General features: G+C 46.5%; 1 protein-coding gene across 1 annotated transcript in view; it reads left to right on the top strand.

The window, feature by feature from the left end:
• The window catches only part of PIK3C2G (phosphatidylinositol-4-phosphate 3-kinase catalytic subunit type 2 gamma), a 215001-nt gene that overhangs the window by 60997 nt on the left and 128616 nt on the right, over positions 1–25388 (top strand). Inside the window, exon 6 of the mRNA XM_077267271.1 lies at positions 14278–14479. Coding sequence (XP_077123386.1) covers positions 14278–14479 — 202 coding nt within the window. The remainder of the gene's footprint in view (positions 1–14277; positions 14480–25388) is intronic.

Here is a 25388-nt window from a genome sequence, read left to right as displayed (position 1 = left end):
GATGATGGCAGATCCATTGTGGGGGCTATAGTCCATGGCATAGGGGAGGAGGATGGGGGCAGATCCAGGGTGGGGCTATAGTCCATGGCATAGGGGAGGTGGATGGGGGTTAGATCCATTGTGGGGGCTATAGTCCATGGCATAGTGGAGGTGGATGGGGGCAGATCCAGGGTGGGGGCTATAGTCCATGGCATAGGGAAGGTGGATGGGGGCAGATCCATTGTGGGGGCTATAGTCCATGGCATAGGGGAGGAGGATGGGGGCAGATCCAGGGTGGGGGCTATAGTCCATGGCATAGGGGAGGTGGATGGGGGCAGATCCAGGGTAGGGGCTATAGTCCATGGCATAGGGGAGGTGGATGGGGGCAGATCCATGGTGGGGGCTATAGTCCATGGCATAGGGGAGGTGGATGGGGGCAGATCCAGGGTGGGGGCTATAGTCCATGGTATAGTGGAGGTGGATGGGGGCAGATCCATTGTGGGGGCTATAGTCCATGGCATAGGGAAGGTGGATGGGGGCAGATCCAGGGTGGGGGCTATAGTCCATGGCATAGGGGAGGTGGATGGGGCAGATCCAGGGTGGGGGCTATAGTCCATGGCATAGGGGAGGTGGATGGGGGCAGACCCAGGGTGGAGGCTATAGTCCATGGCATAGGGGAGGTGGATGGGGGCAGATCCAGGGTGGGGGCTATAGTCCATGGCATAGGGAAGGTGGATGGGGGCAGATCCATTGTGGGGGCTATAGTCCATGGCATCATGGCTGTCTTTCTCGCAGTCTATGACATTCGCTCACATACTGCGCTGCTATCTCCACTGCTCTCTCTTCTTCTCCCAGCAGGATATATGTCTTCTCTTCCTCCTTCATGGTGATGAAGTCCGGGAAGAGATGTGAGAGTCTCCTGAAGTGAGTGTCCCTCACTGCTGAGTATTTGGAGCAGTGTAGCAGGAAGTGGGTTTCGTCCTCTATGGCCTCCTGATCACAGTGTTGGCACAGTCTTTCCTCCCTGGGCTTGTAGTTCTGCCTGTGTCGGCCACATTCGATGGCCAGACTGTGGGCACTGAGTCTATATCGGCTCAGGATCTTGCGATCTGCGGGGTCCGGGAGTTTCTCCAGATATGGGGCCAGTCTGTAGTCTCTCTGTAGACTCCGGTACGTGTTCAGTTTCTGTGAGTTGTTGATATCATTCTTCCAGACACTGACATACCTCTCCTGGCCTTCTTCTGCCATCTTCCTGATTCCGGCTTTTGTCAGGTTGTTATGATTGGTGTTCTGGTCCGGTTGGGTTTGGCTGGGCTGTTCCGAGGGTTCTGGTTTTTCTGTTTCACCTACATGTATCAGGGCTTTATGGTGATGGGAGCTTGGATTGCTCCTATGCAGGTGAGCCCGGAATGACAGCGCCCTCTTTAGAACTGTTAGGTGTAGAGGGAATCTGCCCAGCTCGGCCCGACAAGCACTGTTGGAGGTGCTCCGATGGACCTGGAGAAGGTGCTTGCAGAATTCCAGGTGGAATATTTCTGTTGGACTGGAATCCCACCTTGACCAGTCTGGGTAGGTGTGGGGACCCCAGATTTCGCTGCCATACAGAAGGATTGGGGCGATGATGGAGTCGAAGATTTTTAGCCAGACCCTCACTGGTGGCTTCAGATGGTAGAGTTTCCTTTGGATGGCATAGAAGGTTTTGCAGGCCTTGTCTTTCAGGGTCTCTATGGCTTGTTTGAAGCTCCCTGACCGGTGAATCTCTAGGCCCAGGTAGGTATATTTGTCCGTTCCTGTGAGGTCGCAGTTGTTGAGGACAAATGATGGGTGCTGGTCTGATTTTCTCTTTCTCCTCTGGAACACCATGGTGTTGGTTTTCTTTAGGTTGACCGGTAGAGCCCAGGTGGAGCTGAATTTCTCTAGGATTTTCAGGTTGTCCTGGAGGCCTTTCTCGGTTGGTGACAGCAGCAGCAGGTCATCTGCATACAGCAGGAATTTCACCTGAGCGTCGTGGAGGGTGAGACCTGGTGCTGAGGATGATTTCAGGGCGGTAGCCAGCTCATTGATGTAAATGTTGAAGAGTGTTGGACTTAGGCTGCAGCCTTGTCTGACCCCGCGGCTCTGCTGGAAATAAGCCGTTCTTCTGCCGTTCACACTCACGCTGCAGCGGTTCTCGGTGTAGGAGCTTTTGATGACATCGTAGGTCTTTCCTCCTATTCCGCTCTCCAGCAGTTTCAGGAATAAGCCCAGGTGCCACACTGAATCAAAGGCCTTTTTAAAGTCCACAAAGCAGGCGTATATCTTCCCATTCTTTGTATTGTAGACGTGTCTCTGAATGAGGCTGTGCAGAGTGTAGATGTGGTCGGTGGTTCGGCATGAACCCTGCTTGGCTCTTGCTGAGGACATTGTACTCGGTGAGGAAGGTGAGGATCCTCTTGTTCAGGATACTGTTGAACAGTTTTCCCAGGTTGCTGCTGACACATATGCCTCTGTAGTTGGCTGGGTCATACCTGTCCCCACTCTTGTGGATGGGTGTGATGAGGCCTTGGTTCCATTTACAAGGGAAGTAGCCGGCACTCAGCACAATATTGAAGAGTTTGACCATTGCAGCCTGTATTTCTGGTGGGCTGTACTTCAGCATTTCTGGTAGGATTCCATCCAGGCCACCGGCTTTTCTACATCTTATGGAGGAGAGTCTCTCGGCTACTTCCTGTAGTGTTATAGGTGTATCCACCGGATTTTGGAAGTTTTTGATTTTTTCCTCCATTGCTTTTAGTTTCGCCATTATGTTTTCCTGCTCTTGGCTTAGTTCTTCCTTTGGAATGTCTTTATAGAGGTCTCTGAAGTATTGGAGCCAGAGGTTGCCATTTTGGATATGGGTGTTGTTTTTCTTGTCTTTGGTGCCCATGTGGTTCCATAGTTCCCAGAAGGAGTTGTCTTGGAGGGCGTCTCGGAGTTGGTTAAGCTTGGTAGAGATGTAACTCTGCTTCTTCCTCCTGAGGATGGTTTTGTACTGCCTTTGTATGAAGTCATAGCCTTCCCCCAGACCCAGGTGGTTGGGGTCTCTGTGTTTCTTGTTGGAGGCTGTTCTCAGGGTCTTCCGTACAGCTTTACATTCTTTGTCAAACCAGCCATTGACCTGTGCTTCTTTTGGTCTCTTGTAGTAGACTTTTGGTAGTGTATATACTAGTGATATACATGGTGTAGTATAGTGGTAGTGTATATAGTAGTGATATACATGGTGTAGTATGATGGAAGTATATATAGTAGTGATATACATGGTGTAGTATAGTGGTAGTGTATATAGTAGTGATATACAGGTCCTTCTCAAAAAATTAGCATATAGTGTTAAATTTCATTATTTACCATAATGTAATGATTACAATTAAACTTTCATATATTATAGATTCATTATCCACCAACTGAAATTTGTCAGGTCTTTTATTGTTTTAATACTGATGATTTTGGCATACAACTCCTGATAACCCAAAAAACCTGTCTCAATAAATTAGCATATCAAGAAAAGGTTCTCTAAACGACCTATTACCCTAATCTTCTGAATCAACTAATTAACTCTAAACACATGCAAAAGATACCTGAGGCTTTTAAAAACTCCCTGCCTGGTTCATTACTCAAAACCCCCATCATGGGTAAGACTAGAGACCTGACAGATGTCAAGAAGGCCATCATTGACACCCTCAAGCAAGAGGGTAAGACCCAGAAAGAAATTTCTCAACAAATAGGCTGTTCCCAGAGTGCTGTATCAAGGCACCTCAATGGTAAGTCTGTTGGAAGGAAACAATGTGGCAGAAAACGCTGTACAACGAGAAGAGGTGACCGGACCCTGAGGAAGATTGTGGAGAAGGACCGATTCCAGACCTTGGGGAACCTGAGGAAGCAGTGGACTGAGTCTGGTGTGGAAACATCCAGAGCCACCGTGCACAGGCGTGTGCAGGAAATGGGCTACAGGTGCCGCATTCCCCAGGTAAACAGCGGCAGAAGCGCCTGACCTGGGCTACAGAGAAGCAGCACTGGACTGTTGCTAAGTGGTCCCAAGTACTTTTTTCTGATGAAAGCAAATTTTGCATATCATTCGGAAATCAAGGTGCCAGAGTCTGGAGGAAGACTGGGGAGAAGGAAATGCCAAAATGCCTGAAGTCCAGTGTCAAGTACCCACAGTCAGTGATGGTGTGGGGTGCCATGTCAGCTGCTGGTGTTGGTCCACTGTGTTTCATCAAGGGCAGGGTCAATGCAGCTAGCTATCAGGAGATTTTGGAGCACTTCATGCTTCCATCGGCTGAAATGCTTTATGGAGATGAAGATTTCATTTTTCAGCACGACCTGGCACCTGCTCACAGTGCCAAAACCACTGGTAAATGGTTTACTGACCATGGTATTACTGTGCTCAATTGGCCTGCCAACTCTCCTGACCTGAACCCCATAGAGAATCTGTGGGATATTGTGAAGAGAAAGTTGAGAGACGCAAGACCCAACACTCTGGATGAGCTTAAGGCCGCTATTGAAGCATCCTGGGCCTCCATAACATCTCAGCAGTGTCACAGGCTGATTGCCTCCATGCCACGCCGCATTGAAGCAGTCATTTCTGCCAAAGGATTCCCGACCAAGTATTGAGTGCATAACTGAACATTATTATTTGATGTTTTTTTTGTTTGTTATTAAAAAACACTTTTATTTGATTGGCCGGGTGAAATATGCTAATTTATTGAGACAGGTTTTTTGGGTTATCAGGAGTTGTATGCCAAAATCATCAGTATTAAAACAATAAAAGACCTGACAAATTTCAGTTGGTGGATAATGAATCTATAATATATGAAAGTTTAATTGTAATCATTACATTATGGTAAATAATGAAATTTTACACTATATGCTAATTTTTTGAGAAGGACCTGTACACGGTGTAGTATAGTGGTAGCGTATATAGTAGTGATATACATGGTGTAGTATAGTGGTAGTGTATATAGTAGTGATATACACGGTGTAGTATAGTGGTAGTGTATATAGTAGTGATATACATGGTGTATTATAGTGGTAGTGTATATAGTAGTGATATACACGGTGTAGTATAGTGGTAGTGTATATAGTAGTGATATACACGGTGTAGTATGATGGTAGTGTATATAGTAGTGATATACATGGTGTAGTATGGTGGTAGTGTGTATAGTAGTGATATACATGGTGTAGTATAGTGGTAGTGTATATATAGTAGTGATATACATGGTGTAGTATGATGGTAGTGTATATATTAGTGATATACACGGTGTAGTGTGATGGTAGTGTATATAGTAGTGATATGCACGGTGTAGTATAGTGGTAGTGTATATAGTAGTGATATACACGGTGTAGTATAGTGGTAGTGTATATAGTAGTGATATACACGGTGTAGTATGATGGTAGTGTATATAGTAGTGATATACATGGTGTAGTATAGTGGTAGTGTATATAGTAGTGATATACATGGTGTAGTATAGTGGTAGTGTATATAGTAGTGATATACATGGTGTAGTATAATGGTAGTGTATATAGTAGTGATATACATGGTGCAGTATAGTGGTAGTGTATATAGTAGTGATATACACAGTGTAGTATAGTGGTAATGTATATAGTAGTGATATACATGGTGTAGTATGATGGTAGTGTATATAGTGATATACACGGTGTAGTATGATGGTAGTGTATATAGTAGTGATATACACGGTGTAGTATATTGGTAGTGTATATAGTAGTGATATACATGGTGCAGTATAGTGGTAGTGTATATAGTAGTGATATACACGGTGTAGTATAGTGGTAGCGTATATAGTAGTGATATACACGGTGTAGTATAGTGGTAATGTATATAGCAGTGATATACACGGTGTAGTATAGTGGTAGTGTATATAGTAGTGATATACATGGTGTAGTATAGTGGTAGTGTATATAGTAGTGATATACATGGTGTAGTATAGTGGTAGTGGATATAGTAGTGATATACATGGTGTAGTATAGTGGTAGTGTATATAGTAGTGATATACATGGTGTAGTATAGTGGTAGTGTATATAGTAGTGATATACATGGTGTAGTATAGTGGTAGTGGATATAGTATTGATATACATGGTGTAGTATAGTGGTAGTGTATATAGTAGTGATATACATGGTGTAGTATAGTGGTAGTGGATATAGTAGTGATATACATGGTGTAGTATAGTGGTAGTGTATATAGTAGTGATATACATGGTGTAGTATAGTGGTAGTGGATATAGTAGTGATATACATGGTGTAGTATAGTGGTAGTGGATATAGTAGTGATATATGTTCTGCCTTCCTCCACGTAGGATGCTGTGTGGATTCCAACATACGGCTAAACCTTCATCCACATCCCAGTAAACAGACTGTGTTGATGCTTAAGTCTTATTTATTAGGGTGATGATAACATAAACTATAACGTTGAACAACAATGGTGGATAGTATTCATAGTAGATGATCGAATAGTGAATGATGTTGATGTACAAAGTGGATGTTCAGTGAATAATCATAGTGGATGACTGGTGAAAAACTGTAAAGAATAACAGCATATCAGTATATGCACATACAGGGTGCAATCACATAAATAACTGGGACATTACAGCAAGAATTGTACAGAGTGCATTACACAGTAATTCCAACAGCACTGCCCTATTCTATACAAAGATGCATCTGTCTACATGCAGAGTAAACATACATTAACCTAACTGCAAGCTGCAGAGCACAATCTGCCTAACTATATCAGACTATAGGAGCTGCATAAGGCTCAGATACTAACACAAACATAAGATGCATTTAACCCTTTATAAACATACCGAGATCCGTTAGGACAGGGGTAGGAAAGTAAGTGAGACAGGAGCACGTGTGTCTCTCATCAGACCTGAGGAGAAATGGCTACTGAAGCTCATCTTCCACAAGAAGAATGAGGGCGGAACTTACCCAGAAGGCATTGCTCTTCTGAGGGAAAGTTGGAAAACAACATGAAAAGTAGGCAACTGATGACCTCCAGTGGCCACAACTTGAATAACATGACAATTAATTTATTGCACATTAAGATGGGCAGAACACTCCCCGCTTGGCGTCAACAGATGCCACAATTAGGTTCTTTTGGGGAAAATAGTAATACAAGCTCGGTAACGGGCCTGAGGAACAGTTTGTTCTCCCCAAGCTTGCACACTCTGACCTCTACTTTCCGCACTTTCCCATCTTTGCTGGGAAGGGTCTTGACGACTAGGCCGAGTGGCCACTCGTTCCGATGCGACTGACTGTCTTTGACGAGTACAACATCGCCAGATTGAATATTTGGGCGGTCTTTCTGCCACTTTGTCCTGGTTTGCAGAGTGGAGAGATACTGTTTCCTCCATCTATCCCAGAAGACGTTGGATACGCTTTGTACTTGCCTCCATTGTCGTCTGTAGAGGTCTTTGTCATTGAATTCCCCGAGTGGAGCTTTCGGGACACAGGTTTTCTGTGTGAGTAACATTGCAGGAGTAAGGATGGATGGATCTCCAGAATCACTAGAAAGTGCTGTCAGTGGCCTTGCATTCATGATGGCTGAGACCTCTGCCAAGAACGTGGTTAAACTCTCTTGTGTAAGTCTGGTGTTAGCTTGCAAGAAGATAGAGTCTAGTATTTTGCGTGCTATCCCTTGCATCCTTTCCCACGCACCTCCCATGTGAGAAGAGTGTGGTAGATTGAAAGTCCAGGTACATCCTTGCTCGCCTAGATACCTTTCCACATTAGCGATGTCCAGATTGGAAGGGATTTGGAGTTCTCTTGCCGCTCCAACGAAATTCTTACCTCGGTCAGAACGAATATGCTTCACAGGGCCTCTGATTGCGATGAAGCTTCGAAGTGCGTTTATAAAACTTGATGTGTCCATCGATTCGATTACTTCGATATGAACGGCTCTGATGGACAGACACGTGAATAGAACTGCCCAACACTTTGCTTCTGTATGTATTTTTCTAGTCTGTCGTGTAGCCACAGACCAAGGACCGAATACATCTAGTCCAACGTTGGTGAAGGGGGGTTCAGTACTGAGTCTGTCGGGTGGAAGATTGGCCATCTTCGGATTTTGGAATGTGCCCCGGAGTTTGCGACACGTAACACAGTAGTAGATGAGTTTGCTCACTCTTCTCTTAGCTCCAACTATCCATAGTCCAGCCGCCCGTAGGTTTCCTTCAGTAAACAAACGGCCTTGGTGTCTCACTAAGACATGATGATGTTGAATTAGCAGGGTTGTTACGTGATGACGTCCAGGAATTATTACCGGGTGCTTCTCTGAAACTTCTACCTCAGCTTCTTGAAGACGGCCACCGACTCTCAGCAGCCCATCCTGATCGACAATCGGATCGAGCTTCCTCAGCCCACTGACTTCAGGAATGGGTTGTCCCTTGTTGAGGTTGTCTATTTCTCTGCCATAGGTTTCTCTTTGTACGACACAAAGTATTATAACCTTGGCTCTTTCCAGGTCGGGAGCAGTAAACGCAAGCCTGCAATGATGCCAACCTTTACAAGGTCTCTGGCTATCAGGTAGTGTTGACTTGTAGGACTGGGTTACATGAAATAGACAGGCTATAGCTGGAACAAGTGACTTCCATGTGGAGAACCTGCTGAACCGGTGAGATTCGAGGTGACAGCTTGAAGTCTCTGTATGTAGAGCAGACACTTGAGGTCGGATCTCTTCATCTGTGTCTGGACCCACTAGTTCGAAAGTATCAGGCCTGCTGATGTGGGGCATCGAACGGTACAAAGAGGGAGGACCTGTGAACCATGTAGTGTCCTTCAGATAACTGGGTGCAACGGATCTAGTCGCGTGGTCCGCAGGATTGTGGTGAGTAGGTACGTAGTGTCACTGATTAGGGCCGGTGGATCTTCTTATCTGAAGTACCCGGTTGCTGACGTAGACATAGAAGCGTCGTGTCTCGTTACAGATGTACCCCAGTACCACCTTGCTATCGGTGTAGAACTCTGCATCCTTGATCTTCAGACTCATCGCATCCGAGATCAGTTCGGCCAACTCAACTGCAAGGACAGCAGCACAGAGTTCCAGTCTGGGTATCGTGTGTTCACGAAGTGGCGCCAATTTTGTCCGGCTCATAACGAACCCGATATGGCACTGTCCGCTTACGTCTATGGTTTTGAGGTACGCTACTGCTGCAATCGCTTTGACTGATGCATCACAGAAAATACAAAGTCTTTGCGTTTTGACCTCTGTGGATGGCACAGGAGCATACGGTCGTTTCACACGAAGGTTGGTCAGGGCTTCAAGAGACTTCCTCCACTCTGCCCACAGGTCAGCCTTTTCTGCTGGAAGTGGATCATCCCAATCAGTAGTGTCTTGGGTAAAGTCCCTGAGCATCAGCTTTCCTTGGATGGTGAAGGTAAAGAAATGTTCCCTTGTCTCAGGTGACTTCTGAAGCTTGTGTCTTAGGGAGATGAATCTGCTGTAGACCAATTCCCTGTTGTTGGGTAGGCGTCTCCTCTGAGGTCGAAATGGTAGAGGTGCGACCCAACTGTTCGACGTATCCTTGACTATTTGTCCATCCATGATGTCCAAGAACATCTTGTCTTCTATAGACATCGCTACCTTGTTGTCTTCCTTCGTCCTGTGGAAGACTGTACATCCTATGTGGTCTTGTTCACCTTCACAGGCGTGGTCTTCGTTGATAGGAACCGAGAAAGGGCAAGGTAGGGGAATGCTGCTCGGTAGTTCCTTTACCAGCAGACTATTGTGACACGGCTGGAAGAGAGATGGACGTCCATGTTCTAGTGTGCTGGTAAGCATACTGTTGACTGAGACCGGCTTGTGTGCTCCTCTTAGACAGACATCTCCTACAATGACCTATCCAAGGTCTTGCCTCTGAGCGTATGGAGCATTTCGGGAGCTGTTGATATATTCTCTAGTCTTGTGGACTCGTAGTATATCTCTTCCCAGAAGTAAAGCTATTGGGGCTTCTGGTTCCAACTCAGGTATCAGGTGGGCTATACGCTTCAGGTGGGGGTGATACATTGCCACCTCTGGTGAAGGTATCTCAGACCTGTTGTCAGGAATCTTGGTGCACTCCAGGATGGTCGGTAGTGACAGGTAGGTCTGGCCATCTATGGACTCCACTTTGTATCCGGTTGCTTTCCTCCCCGCCGTCTCGACGGTACCTGAACATGTCCTAAGGGAGTAGGGAGAACCGGGGCCTACAATGTTGAAGTTGTCAAAGAAGATGGACCTGGCTAAAGACCTATTACTTTGGTCATCCAAGATTGCATATATCTTGAGCGCTTTGTCTCTGTGGCCTGCTGGATAGACTCGGACAAGGCAGATTTTTGAACAGGATCTTCCTCCTGTGAGTCCCTTACAGATCTCCGTACATTTAGAGATGACCGCAGGGGTGTCTTCGTCGGTGTTCTTCTGCTTCTCATCGTGCTCCTCTGCCTGTGACAACACTCGTGGAGGTGGTCCAGAGTGCAAGGCTGTATTGTGATCCATGCTGCTGCATTCTGCACATTTCACGCTAGCTTCACAGTTCCTGGCGAAGTGAGAGGTTGTAGCACAGCATTTGAAGCAGATGTTGTTTTCCTTGAGGAAACCTTTGCGATCCTCTAAAGTCTTCTCCCTGAAGGCTCTGCACTTTAGTAGAGGATGTGGTTTCCTGTGTAGAGGACACTGCTTACTGACATCCTGAGGTTTGCTCTCTTCCGTAGGGGGCTTAGTTGTCTTGTGAGGAGGACCTGTGGAATCAATATTAGTTTTATGGACTGCCACGGGTGTCTTACTGGGTTTGACACCAGGGGTAGTGGAACATGACAGAGTGAAATCAAAACTAGGGTCATTTCTGATCTTGGCTTGCTGGGTGACAAACTCAACAAATACAGTAAAAGGAGGGAATGGTACATTATGAATTTGTTTATACCGTGAACCATGTATAATCCACCTTTCTTGAAGATTGTAAGGAAGTTTTTGTACTATTGGATTGACACCCCTAGCAGTGTCTAAGAATGCCAATCCAGGCAAGTGACCTTCCTTCTGGGCGACCTGTAACTCTATCAATAAATCACACAATTCTCTAAGCCTTTGATAACCTTTGGGCCCTATCTTAGGGAAATCCTCAATTCTTTTGAATAAAGCATTCTCTATTACTTCTATGGACCCATAGCATTCATCAAGTCTTTCCCACACTTTACGTAGACCTATGTGTGGGTATTCTATGTTAATGTCTCTTAGTCTTTTAGCATGCTCGACCGATTCAGTTCCAAGCCACTTTACCAGGAGATCTAACTCCTCACTACTAGAAAGGTCCAGTCCCTGAATGGTGTTCTGGAACGAAGCTCGTCATGACCTATAGTTTTCGGCTTTGTCAGTGAACTTTACCAGTCCTTTTGTTACCAGTTCTCGGCGGGCAAAGAACTTTGCCAAGTCTACGGTGGCTTGATCAGTGTTGGTATGAGCCGGTATGTTATAGTCATGTCTAGTGTGTGGTGCATCACCATACCTGTGAGACGCTCTTGGCTTCGGACAGTCTGCATAGTACCTTTCTGGTGAAGATGTCTCTTTAAGGTGAGGTGGGAGCTGTACCTTCTTCTCAGTGGAACGGTAGCTGTAGTCGACTCCTCTGTGCTGGACGTCTTCTTGTTTGTAGTAGCGAAGTTCGGGGTTGGATCGATGATAATCGGCGTAGGCTGATCGATGTAGTCTGTCGAGGGTGTTGTCCATACTGGAGTGTCGATGGACGTACTCTGCGACGCGCTGAGCTGGGTCTTGCTGCTCTAGATCTGTTCCAAGAACGTTGCTGCGTCCCTCATAATCAGGATCCTTCATGGCTTCCAAGTACTCTGCCTTAGGTATTGCAGCTGCTGCCTCTTTGTCTGCCATAAGTCTTTCTAGAGACACTTTCAGGCGCGCACTTTCTTCCTCTTGCTCTGCCCGCAAACGTGCGGTTTCGGCTTGCAGGCGTGCACTTTCTGCCTCTTGCTCTGCTCGCAAACGTGCGGTTTCGGCTTGCAGGCGTGCACTTTCTGCTTCTTGCTCTGCCCGCAAACGTGCATTTTCTGCTTCATGCTCTGCTTGTCTCAGCTTTAGATGCATTTCTTTCTCGGCGAAGGAGGACCTCGCTTTGGCTGCTTCAGCTTCAGCACGAGCGACAGCAGCCTGCTCTGCTAATGATGACCTGCTAGAGCTTGCTCGTGATCTCGTCTTGAGTGAGGATGTGCTGTTTCGAGACATTGTGCGCTTAGCTGCGTACTGCTGAGTGTTTTGGCGGGAAACTGAGTCTATGTGCGGTGAGCTTCCTCGTGGCGGGAATGATGTAGCTCTTCTTGGCGGGCTGCAGTATAGTTCTGCGGCTGTATGGCGGCTGCTGTGGTACCCGAATGCGGAGCAGTGTGGGTGTTAGCGGTTACCGTACAGTCTGATCAACTACAGCCTGCGACTGGCTATCAGTTTCACTGAAGGCAGCTAATCTGTTCTTGCTTTACAATCACTGCCTGCGACTTGCGGTCTCGTTTTTCACTGTTCTGCCTTCCTCCACGTAGGATGCTGTGTGGATTCCAACATACGGCTAAACCTTCATCCACATCCCAGTAAACAGACTGTGTTGATGCTTAAGTCTTATTTATTAGGGTGATGATAACATAAACTATAACGTTGAACAACAATGGTGGATAGTATTCATAGTAGATGATCGAATAGTGAATGATGTTGATGTACAAAGTGGATGTTCAGTGAATAATCATTGTGGATGACTGGTGAAAAACGAGATCCGTTAGGACAGGGGTAGGAAAGTAAGTGAGACAGGAGCACGTGTGTCTCTCATCAGACCTGAGGAGAAATGGCTACTGAAGCTCATCTTCCACAAGAAGAATGAGGGCGGAACTTACCCAGAAGGCATTGCTCTTCTGAGGGAAAGTTGGTAAACAACATGAAAAGTAGGCAACTGATGACCTCCAGTGGCCACAACTTGAATAACATGACAATTAACTTATTGCACATTAAGATGGGCAGAACAATATACATGGTGTAGTATGATGGTAGTGTATATAGTAGTGATATACACGGTGTAGTATAGTGGTAGTGTATATAGTAGTGATATACATGGTGTAGTATGGTGGTAGTGTATATAGTAGTGATATACACGGTGTAGTATAGTGGTAGTGTATATATAGTAGTGATATACATGGTGTAGTATAGTGGTAGTGTATATAGTAGTGATATACACGGTGTAGTATAGTGGTAGTGTATATAGTAGTGATATACACGGTGTAGTATAGTGGTAGTGTATATAGTAGTGATATACATGGTGTAGTATAGTGGTAGTGTATATAGTAGTGATATACACGGTGTAGTATAGTGGTAGTGTATATAGTAGTGATATACACGGTGTAGTATAGTGGTAGTGTATATAGTAGTGATATACATGGTGTAGTATTGTGGTAGTGTATATAGTAGTGATATACATGGTGTAGTATAGTGGTAGTGTATATAGTAGTGATATACACGTGTAGTATAGTGGTAGTGTATATAGTAGTGATATACACGGTGTAGTATAGTGGTAGTGTATATATAGTAGTGATATACATGGTGTAGTATAGTGGTAGTGTATATAGTAGTGATATACATGGTGTAGTATAGTGGTAGTGTATATAGTGGTGATATACATGGTGCAGTATAGTGGTAGTGTATATAGTAGTGATATACACGGTGTAGTATAGTGGTAGCGTATATAGTAGTGATATACACGGTGTAGTATAGTGGTAGTGTATATAGTAGTGATATACACGTGTAGTATAGTGGTAGTGTATATAGTAGTGATATACACGGTGTAGTATAGTGGTAGTGTATATATAGTAGTGATATACATGGTGTAGTATAGTGGTAGTGTATATAGTAGTGATATACATGGTGTAGTATAGTGGTAGTGTATATAGTGGTGATATACATGGTGTAGTATAGTGGTAGTGTATATAGTAGTGATATACATGGTGTAGTATAGTGGTAGTGTATATAGTGGTGATATACATGGTGTAGTATAGTGGTAGTGTATATAGTGGTGATATACATGGGGTAGTATAGTGGTAGTGTATATATAGTAGTGATATACACGGTGTAGTATAGTGGTAGTGTATATAATAGGATGAAACTACACATAAAGCTGGAGAGCATAACTTACACGGAGCAGCACACTGGGGGAGCTCTGTAACATTGCGGGAGCTGCGGGGAGTCTTCTGGGGGATTTGGCGGTAATTTTCTTTGCATCGTTTCTTATGATCCCCTTTGTTCTCTCCAGATTCTGTCCATGTGAAAGGTTTATTTGCAATCATTTTGCAGCAGATCGCTGACCGTCCCCTGTATCCCCCGTCACATCAGCTGCCGTCGGTCCCTCTGCAGCACTTGTACCCATCCCTGCAGCCGGCTGTGCTGCAGAGAATGCCTGGACAGGAGGCGGAGCCTGCGCTGAGTATCTGCGGCCTTGATGAGTATGTACAACCGTGAGTATCCACCATCTTTACCTAGGCGCTACCTTCACCTGCGACTTCCTGCATTGAGGGACCAGTGTAATCATACCTCCCAACTTTCGAGGAAGGGAAAGACGGACAAATTTTAGGCCACACCTCTGACCACACCCATTTCACAACTAGTCACGCCCCAACCACACCCATTTAGCACTTCTGATCACAATGTTTCGTAAACAATAATTATAAACAAAAAAAAATATGGCCACACATGACGCTCCATACTGTATAATGGCCACACATGATGCTTCATACTGTATAATGGCCACACATGATGCTCCATACTGTATAATGGCCACACATAACGCTCCATACTGTATAATGGCCACACATGACGCTCCATACTGTATAATAGCCCCAAATGATGCTGTGTACAGTGTACTGGCCCCACGTGATGCTCCATACAGTATAATGGGCCCACATGATGCTACGTACTGTATAATGGCCACACATGATGCTCCATACTGTATAATGGCTACACATGATGCTCCATACTGTATAATGGCCACACATGATGCCCCATACTGTATAATGGCCACATGATGCTCCATACTATATAATGGCCACACATGACGCTCCATACTGTATAATGGCCACATGATGCTCCATACTGTATAATGGCTACACATGATGCTCCATACTGTATAATGGCCACACATGATGCCCCATACTGTATAATGGCCACATGATGCTCTTTACTGTATAATGGCTCCACATGATGCTCCATACTGTATAATGGCCGCACACAGTGCTCCATACTGTATAATGGCCACACAAGAGGCTCAATACTGTATAATGGCCACACATAATGCTCCATAGTGTATAATGGCCACACATGATGCTCCATAATGTATAATGGCCACACAGTGCTCCATACTGTATAATGGCCACACATAGTGCTCCATACTGTATAACGGCCACACACAGTTCTCCATACTGTATAATGATCCCACTTGATGCTCAATACTGTATAATGGCCACACATGATGCTCCATACTGTATAACAGGCACACATGATGCTCCATACTGTATAATGGCCATTGGCCACACATGATGCTCCATACTGTATAATGGCCACACATGATGCTCCATACTGTATAATGGCCACACAGTTCTCCATACTGTATACTGATCCCACATGATGCTTAATACTGTATAATGACCCCCTCCTGTATGCATGGATCATATTCCCCCCTGTATGCATGGCTCATATTCCCCCTCCCCCTGTATGCATGGCTCATATTTCCCCCTCCTGTATGCATGGCTCATATCCCCCCCCGTATGCATGGCTCATATTTCCCCCTCCTTTATGCATGGCTCATATCCCCCCCCTGTATGCATGGCTCATATTTCCCCCTCCTGTATGCATGGCTCATATTCCCCCCCCCTCCTGTATGCATGGCTCATATTCCCCCTCCCCCTGTATGCATGGCTCATATTTCCCCCTCCTGTATGCATGGCTCATATTCCCCCCCTCCTGTATGCATGGCTCATATTTCCCCCCCCTTGTATGCATGGCTCATATTTCCCCCTCCTGTATGCATGGCTCATATTCCCCCCCTCCTGTATGCATGGCTCATATTTCCCCCCCTGTATGCATGGCTCATATTCCCCCTCCCCCCTGTATGCATGGCTCATATTTCCCCCTCCTATATGCATGGCTCATATCCCCCCCTGTATGCATGGCTCATATTCCCCCCTCCTGTATGCATGGCTCATATTCCCCCTCCTCCTGTATGCATGGCTCATATTCCCCCTCCTGTATGCATGACTCATATTCCCCCCCTGTATGCATGACTCATATTCCCCCCCTGTATGCATGACTCATATTCCCCCCCTGTATGCATGACTCATATTTCCCCCCCTGTATGCATGGCTCATATTCCCCCCCCTCCTGTATGCATGGCTCATATCCCCCCCCTGTATGCATGGCTCATATTCCCCCCCCATATGCATGGCTCATATTCCCCCCCTGTATGCATGGCTCATATCCCCCCCCCCGTATGCATGGCTCATATTCCCCTACCTGTATGCATGGCTCATATTCCCCCTCCTGTATCCATGGCTCATATTCCCCCCCTCCTGTATGCATGGCTCATATTCCCCCTCCCCCTGTATGCATGGCTCGTATTCCCCCCCCCCGTATGCATGGCTCATATTTCCCCCTCCTGTATGCATGGCTCATATTTCCCCCTCCTGTATGCATGGCTCATATTTCCCCCTCCTGTATGCATGACCCATATTTCCCCCCCTGTATGCATGGCTCATATTTCCCCCTCCTGTATGCATGACTCATCTCTCCACCCCACCCCACCCCCCGCTCCCATCTTGAATGGCGCGGCTTACTGTCCTCCTTCATCCCCCCTACCCTGTCCCCCCGTCCCTCATACTTACCTGTTCCTCACCGCGCGGCCGCGCCCACATCCCTCTCGCTCTGTCCCGACTCCCGGCGCAGCACCTTCTTCCTGCGTGAGCGGTCATGTGATACCGCTCATTAAGGTCATGAATATGCGCATATTCATGACCTTAATGAGCGGTACAACGCGACCGCTCATTCAGGAGCGCTGCAGAAGCCGAGACCAGGCATCGCTGGAGCAGGGTGAGTATCGTCTTCAAGGAGGGTGGGTGGGAATCGGCCGGGGGGGGGGGGGGGCGGGGTCGGTCAGGAGGTGACCCAGCTTTTAGAAAAAAAAAAAACAACAACAAACCTTGCTCAGGTGCCGCCCCCTGCATTGTCCCCGCCCTAGGCACGTGATACGGCCCTGCCGGGTGATGTACACACCTCCCAACCAGTGCGGGACAACTAATGTCCCGCCCGGGATCGCGGGGCTGACTGTCAAAATCGGGACAGTCCCGCTGGATCTGGGATGGTTGGGAGGTATGCCAGTATTAGGGTTGAACAATTAATATAATGTTCAATTCTCTAGTTGCCTACTCCTGGCCTAATGGATATTGATCATGTGCACTAAAGAAATACACCAGACACAGTCAGCTGTAACTCTCCTTGATCAATGTGTGGCTCAGCTCCAAGAAGGGAAGTTTATTAGTCAAACACAATGTTATATATCTCCTGTAAGGGGGCTCGGTTAGCTCTAAAATGGGAGTGATCGGATGTATTTCATTGGTTAGTGGGTTGGGCATGAGCAAGTCCATGGGTGGATCCATGAGGTCATCAGGGTGGGTTGGTCCGTGAGGTCATCAGGGTGGGCGTCGCTGTGGGCGGATCCATGAGGTCATCAGGGTGGGCGTCATCTTGGATACCAGAGCACACGGCATGCTGAAACAGGAAATGGCGGCCATCTTCAGTGTCTTCATTGTTCATCTTGGATACCAGAGCACACGGCTCTGGTAGAGGAGATGGCAGCCATCTTAAGTGTCTTACTTTGTCTGAGGAAAACTTATGTAAGGTTAAACAATACATGTTATAGGTTGTTTCTCCCAATTACCTTATGTGTTGAGGTTAATTAAGTATTTGATCTTATGGCTCTCCTCAACAGTCCCCCCTAAATACTTTATTAACCTTTTCTTTTATCTTGATCCCACCGTGGTTCCCTAACCCATCGATGTTAAGTGTTATTATGACATCAGAAGCTTCATGACAATATGGATGCTACTGACACCAGAGAATGTGTGACCAATTATGGGTATACTGCAGAGGTATATCAGAGCGCGTTACCAGTGTCCTCGGGACTTCCCAACCTGCTGGATCTATTACTCTCCAATCTCCCATCTCCATGGTTACTTAGAGTAAAATACCTAACCCTGATGTACACATCCTAGATCTGACCGTCTTGCCCGGGAGGGGGAATTGGAGTTTTCACCAGTTTGAGACAAGTTTTCCCTTGTGGAAAACCTCCCTTTGTAGCTGGACTTTGACAAGCAGGTCAGATCCTACTCTGTCCCTAACTGTCTAACAAGTTTATAATGTGAGAGATGGATCCAGGAGGCGCTCAGCAACCCTGACTGAAGTATGAGTAGTCAGGAGCACTTGGTAGGGACCCTTAAATCTCGACTCCAGGAATGTCTTTTCTGATGAACTTCTTTACCAGCACGTAGTCACCAGGTTGGAAAGTATGGGTACCTTCACTGGAATCTGGACCTGGATTGGATGATAAAACTCGTACATGTGTTACTGACAGTTCTTTAGTAACAATAATTACATAATTTACAAGAGTATCACTTCCTAAGGCTAGCTGTTGTGGAAAATATTGACCCAACCTTGGAGGCCCCCCAAAAAGAATCTCGAATGGTGTGAGTTTAGTAGAACCCCTTGGAGTGTTTCTGACTGAGTATAAGGCAACAGGCAAAATGTCTGTCCAAGTCTGACCTCCTAACTGGCTTTCAGTAATTTATTTTTGAAGGTGCCATTCAGTGTTTCTACTTTCCCACTGCTCTGAGGGTGATATGGAGTATGTAAACCCAAATCCGCTCCCACCAATGTCCATAGTTCCTTAGTCAGAGCAGCAGTGAATGCGGGTACTTGGTCACTCTCAATTACCTCTGGGACCCCATATCTGCATACTACTTCAGTCACCAGTCTCTTAACAGTCACTCTGGCAGTCATGTTTGTTACTGGATAGGCTTCGGGCCATCCTGAGAACATGTCAGTCACTTCCAGTACATACTCGCACTTCCCTACTTTTGGCATTCGAATGTGGTCAATCTGAATTCTCTGAAAGGGATAAAGTGGTTTAGCCAAATGTTTCTGAGTAACTTTCTGAGGCGGTGCTGGATTGCATGTTGCACACACAAGGCAGGACTTGAAATAATTCTGATTCTTGCCTCTGTGGGTGATACCGTGTGCCCATTCTGTCACTGAGGGGTACAGATTACGGGGTAGACCTTTGTGTTCACCCTCCAGACTCCATCTTCATCCTTTTTTAGCTCCTCCTTCTTGCCATGACTTCTTTTCATCATCTGATGTCTTGTCTTGATGTAGATGGATAATCCTCATAAGAGAGGCTTTAGTCCCTTCTTCAGTGTCTTGTGACACGTACACCGCTGCTTTCTCTTTCCTAAATGGATCCACAGCATAGGTTTTTGCTGTTTTGTCAGCAAAGAAGTTCCCCCTTGCTTCTGGAGAATCCAATCTCCCGTGAGCTTTGATCTTGATCACTGCAACCTCCAAAGGTAGATTCAGAGCGACCACAAGTTCTTGCATGGTAGCAGCATGTTTTACAGGAGTTCCACTGGACGTATCCTCTGGCTGCCCAGATACTGTCGAAGTCATGAGCCATTCCAAAAGCGTATCTTGAATCCGTGTAGATGTTGACCACCTTCTCCGTCGCTTCCTGACAAGCCAGCGTCAAAGCTTTAAGTTCCGCTTCTTGTGCAGACATGTGCGGTGGTAGCGATCCAGCTGAGATGATCAGGTCATGTGTAACCACGGCATATCCCGTATGGAACCTTCCTGTTTTATCTGCAAATCTGGAACCATCAGTGAAGAACATCACGTCAGCATGTGGGAGTGGGTCTTCAGACACGTTTTTCTGGGAGGCTACTTCTTCATGCATTTATTCAAGACAGTCATGATCCTCTGAGTGTGTAGAGGCATCTTCTCCGAGAGCATCAGTATCATCCACATCCCCCCTGGAAAGAGGAAGCAGCGTGGACAGTTTGAAGATGCTGCAGCGGACAAGAGTGACATTATCCGGAACCAAGAGCCAACATTGGAGTCTCATATGATGCTGTAGCGACAGGTGTTTAGGTTGAGTCTGGCCTAGAATAGCTTTTATGTCGTGTGGAGCCATTAAGAGAACCGGATGTCCTAAGATGATATCAGAAGTTTTGTCCAGAAGCATATGTGCAGCATGAACAGCTCTGAGGCAAGTCGGGGAAGCTTGAGACACAGAGTCCAGGCGGGCATAGTAGTAGCCGATTGGTCTTGTTCTCCCCCCATGTTTTTGTGCTAGGACTCCGGAAGCATGTCCTGCTACTTCACTGACAAACAAGTAAAAAGGTAGTTGATAATTTGGGATTCCAAGAGCTGGTGCAGACTGTATGGCCTGTTTAAGAGCGTAGAAAGCTTCCACGGATTTAGTACATAGTGGAAACGCTGACGTCTTGAGGTCATCGTACAATGGCTGCATCAGCTTTGAGGCATCTGGAAACCTTTGGCAACAATAATAATTGATAGGTCAGCCAACTCATCCGAGGCCCTTGTCTTAGGTTCTTGGCAGAACTCAACACCAGAGTCCCATGTCTCGTCATGCTCCTGTAGAAAGGCATCGGCTGTTTTTCTGGATCTAGAACTTGGTTCAACAGAGTAGCAGCTTGCTGGGGTGTAAACTTGACATAGATGGTGGGCTCCTCAGACATGAGCATTGGCACTGTTGGCGGTGGCACCTGAGGCGGGAGTAGAGATGGCACCGGGAGTGCAGATGTAGTCCCTTGTGTATGAGGAGCCGGAGGAGGTAACAGTCCTGGAATGAGGGGCTCTATTTGGGCAGCTCCAGTATCATGGTGTGGGCTCCAGGTGATGCAGGCAGTCTTAAAAGCTTTAACAGTCCTGTCCTCATTAATGCGAGTTATTGCTGCATGAAGTTGTTGAGCACTAACGTCTGGATGAATAGGGTCATAAGTAGGGGTCACAGTGTGTATGATCATTCTACACAGGAGATTGCCAGCTTTAGTCACCGCTATGTCCCCAACAGCTATCTGACCACATGACTCAACAATGATTTGACTGTCAGCTTGAATAGTCGCCCCTCCTGCTTCCACTATAGCTCTAGCTACACCTCTATTGTGTCCTAACCGAGAATTGGCAGCATTAACAATAGCGTCTGTCTCCATTGTTGTTATGTCACCCTTTCCCACCACTACCAGGGGTCCCTCAGGAAGTTCCTTTTCAAAAATAGGTTGCCAACATTCCCTCCCCTTTGTGCTTCCTGTGCTATTGGTATCCCCCTCCCAGATTGAGCGCCCCCCTTGATACAGTCGCTACCGTCCCATACAGGTGTGCGCTTGGCTGCGAGACAGCCTGTGAGGTACCAGGTATAGGGTTAGGTAGACTGCATGAGAGTGCTGTTGTGGAAGCATTGGGAGGAGAGGCCGCTGCTTGGAGCATCTCATGTGGGTGTGCGGCTAAATTGGCATTGGAAGTGATAGTAGAAAGGGTTGGTGCCTCATTGGAAACCACTGAGATAGGAAACATGGGTAAAGCCTTTTTATTTCCCGAAGGAATATAGTATTGGCCATCAGTGGTCATTACTGGGTAACAAGGATTTAGCGAAGTGGTGTGTAGCCTTTGTCTGAGATGTTCACCACCAGAACCAGCACATTCGCCATCCACAACATGGCTGCCGTCAGAATTACATTTGCCACCAACAAAAATGGCCGCCATCAGAATTACATTTACCACCAACAAAATGGCCGCCATCAGAATTACATTTACCACCAACAAAATGGCCGCCATCAGAATTACATTTACCACCAACAAAATGGCCACCATCAGAATTACATTTACCACCAACAAAATGGCCGCCATCAGAATTACATTTACCACCAACAAAATGGCCGCCATCAGAATTACATTTACCACCAACAAAATGGCCGCCGTTAGAATTAAATTTGCCACCAACAAAATGGCCGCCTTCAGAATTATTTTTACCACCAACAAAATGGCCGCCGTCAGAATTATTTTTACCAACAACAAAATGGCCGCCGTCAGAATTATTTTTACCACCAACAAAATGGCCGCTATTACATTTAGCACATGGCTCTGGGCCACCATTTTGGCTGCTATTACATTTAACACATTCGCCATCAACAAAATGGCCGCTATTACATTTAGCACATGGCTCTGGGCCACGATTTTGGCTGCTATTACATTTAACACATTTGCCATTAACAAAATGGCCGCTATTGCATTTAACACATGGCTCTGGGCCACCATTATACGGTGGTGGCTGCTCACAGGATATATTTTTGTAATACACAACTCAAAACTCTATTCTTTCTATTCCTTTTCTCTTCTACCCAAATTTCCAATTTTTTTTTATTTATTTTTTTTATACAGACTTTCAGAGACTCTTTCTCCTGCCCTAGCAATAGACAACAATCCATTATCTTCTAGGATACCTTTTCTTTTATCTCAAGACAAGCTTCCACTCCAGGGGCTGTAACCATCCCCCCTTCTGGCATTCCACACAATTTCCACTAATGTGCATGAGTCTAACTTGCCATCTGAATTTGGCTTAGTGCCCATACGGCAGAACTGCATTAATTTCTCCATCTTTCTATAGATACACAGTATATATATCTATCTATCAAGATAACAAACACCAAACAAACAATAAGACGGGGGAGATGACTCAAACCTGAGATTCTAAAGGGAACTCAGTCTGCAGTACTCAGTTCCTATTGCTTCTTGTCACGTGGTCCCTGTCTCACTTCCGTGCTCCGTACTTTACAAACCAATTATTCCCTACTTTGTCAAATTGCTCCCTAACTTACCGGTCCCCGTGCAGAGTCAACTCACTCGATGTCACGGGGCAAAAAAAAGAAAAACTATAAATTTAATTGGCTCGAACTGAGCCAATTCGCTCCAAGTTTCAATGAGCCGCTACACAATTTATTATGCCCGAACTGAGCCAATTCGCTCCAAGCTTTACCGGGCCCCCCTAGGCCGAGTCAATTCACTCCAGGTCCTAGTCTCTCTTATACAGAACTGAAAATCTTATCACAGGCGACAACCGTATACCACAGACAAAAATTATTTTATTTTTGTCTACACTTGCTTGCTTATCCTTCTCTAAAAAAACCTGCTTTTCCTGTTTTAACACACATTGCTTAACTTGCTCATCCTGTTCCAAACACAATGCTTCTCCTTCTGTAAACACTTGCTTCTTTTTCTTTCCTAGAAACCTGCTTTGACTGTCCTTACACAATGCTTCTCTTAACTACCAGTCATCTCCCCTCTTCACAACATGTAACAGGCAGTAGGCAACTAAAACATGTGACGTTTCTTGCAATTAAATGACCAGCAGCGGAGAGACCCTTCTGCCGTCTTACAGATACCAAGAAAACCGGACACGGTCAGGCAATCTGCACAGGATACCCCAAAGGACACAGGTAAAGACTACAGATTATAAAAATCAGCAGACTTACCGTGTTCTGTTAAGGAGGTGATCAGTCTCCAGGTTCGGGGTACTCAGTGCATCCAGCCGTTCCACTCGCCGGTCCTCACGGTTCAGGGCTCTTCCTCTGCTGGCCCCAGGTTGGGCGGCCAAATATTAGGGTTGAACAATTAATATAATGTTCAATTCTCTAGTTGCCTACTCCTGGCCTAATGGATATTGATCATGTGCACTAAAGAAATACACCAGACACAGTCAGCTGTAACTCTCCTTGATCAATGTGTGACTCAGCTCCAAGAAGGGAAGTTTATTAGTCAAACACAATGTTATATATCTCCTGTAAGGGGGCTCGGTTAGCTCTAAAATGGGAGTGATCGGATGTATTTCATTGGTTAGTGGGTTGGGCATGAGCAAGTCCATGGGTGGATCCATGAGGTCATCAGGGTGGGTTGGTCCGTGAGGTCATCAGGGTGGGCGTCGCTGTGGGCGGATCCATGAGGTCATCAGGGTGGGCGTCATCTTGGATACCAGAGCACACGGCATGCTGACACAGGAAATGGCGGCCATCTTCAGTGTCTTCATTGTTCATCTTGGATACCAGAGCACATGGCTCTGGTAGAGGAGATGGCAGCCATCTTAAGTGTCTTACTTTGTCTGAGGAAAACTTATGTAAGGTTAAACAATACATGTTATAGGTTGTTTCTCCCAATTACCTTATGTGTTGAGGTTAATTAAGTATTTGATCTTATGGCTCTCCTCAACACCAGATACAAGAGGAGTGAGGGCCCCGATCACCAGATACAAGAGGAGTGAGGGCCTCGATCACCAGATACAAGAGGAGTGAGGGCCCCGATCACCAGATACAGGAGGAGTGAGGGTCCTGAACACCAGACACAGGAGCAGTGAGGGTCCCGATCACCAGATACAGGAGCAGTGAGGGTCCCGATCACCAGATACAGGAGCAGTGAGGGTCCCGATCACCAGATACAGGGGCAGTGAGGATCCTGATCACCAGATACAGGAGGAATGAGGGCCCCGATCACGAGATACCAAGAGGAATGAGGGCCCTGCTCACCAGATACCAAGAGGAGTGAGGGCCCTGCTCACCAGATACTGGAGCAGTGAGGGCCCCGATCACCAGATACAGGAGGAGTGAGGGCCCTGACCACCAGATACAAGAGGAGTGAGGGCCCCGATCACCAGATACAGGAGCAGTGAGGTCCCGATCACCAGATACAGGAGGAGTGAGGGCCCCGACCACCAGATACAGGAGCAGTGAAGGCCTCGATCACCAGATACAGGAGCAGTGAAGGCCTCGATCACCAGATATAGGAGCAGTGAGGGCCCCGATCACCAGATACAGGAGCAGTGAGGGCCCCGATCACCAGATACAGGAAGAGTGAGGGCCCCGACCACCAGATACAGGAGCAGTGAAGGCCTCGATCACCAGATACAGGAGCAGTGAGGGCCCCGATCACCAGATACAGGAGCAGTGAAGGCCTCGATCACCAGATACAGGAGCAGTGAAGGCCTCGATCACCAGATACAGGAGCAGTGAGGTCCCGATCACCAGATACAGGAGGAGTGAGGGCCCCGATCACCAGATACAGGAGGAGTGAGGGCCCCGATCACCAGATACAGGAGCAGTGAAGGCCTCGATCACCAGATACAGGAGGAGTGAGGGCCCCGATCACCAGATACAGGAGCAGTGAAGGCCTCGATCACCAGATACAGGAGCAGTGAGGTCCCGATCACCAGATACAGGAGGAGTGAGGGCCCCGATCACCAGATACAGGAGGAGTGAAGGC

The sequence above is a fragment of the Ranitomeya variabilis genome, chromosome 5 (genome assembly GCF_051348905.1).
Source record: "Ranitomeya variabilis isolate aRanVar5 chromosome 5, aRanVar5.hap1, whole genome shotgun sequence".
In the NCBI taxonomy this organism is placed as follows: domain Eukaryota; kingdom Metazoa; phylum Chordata; class Amphibia; order Anura; family Dendrobatidae; genus Ranitomeya; species Ranitomeya variabilis.
Note: the sequence above shows the minus strand (reverse complement) of the source record. Positions and strands in the feature narration are given on the sequence as shown.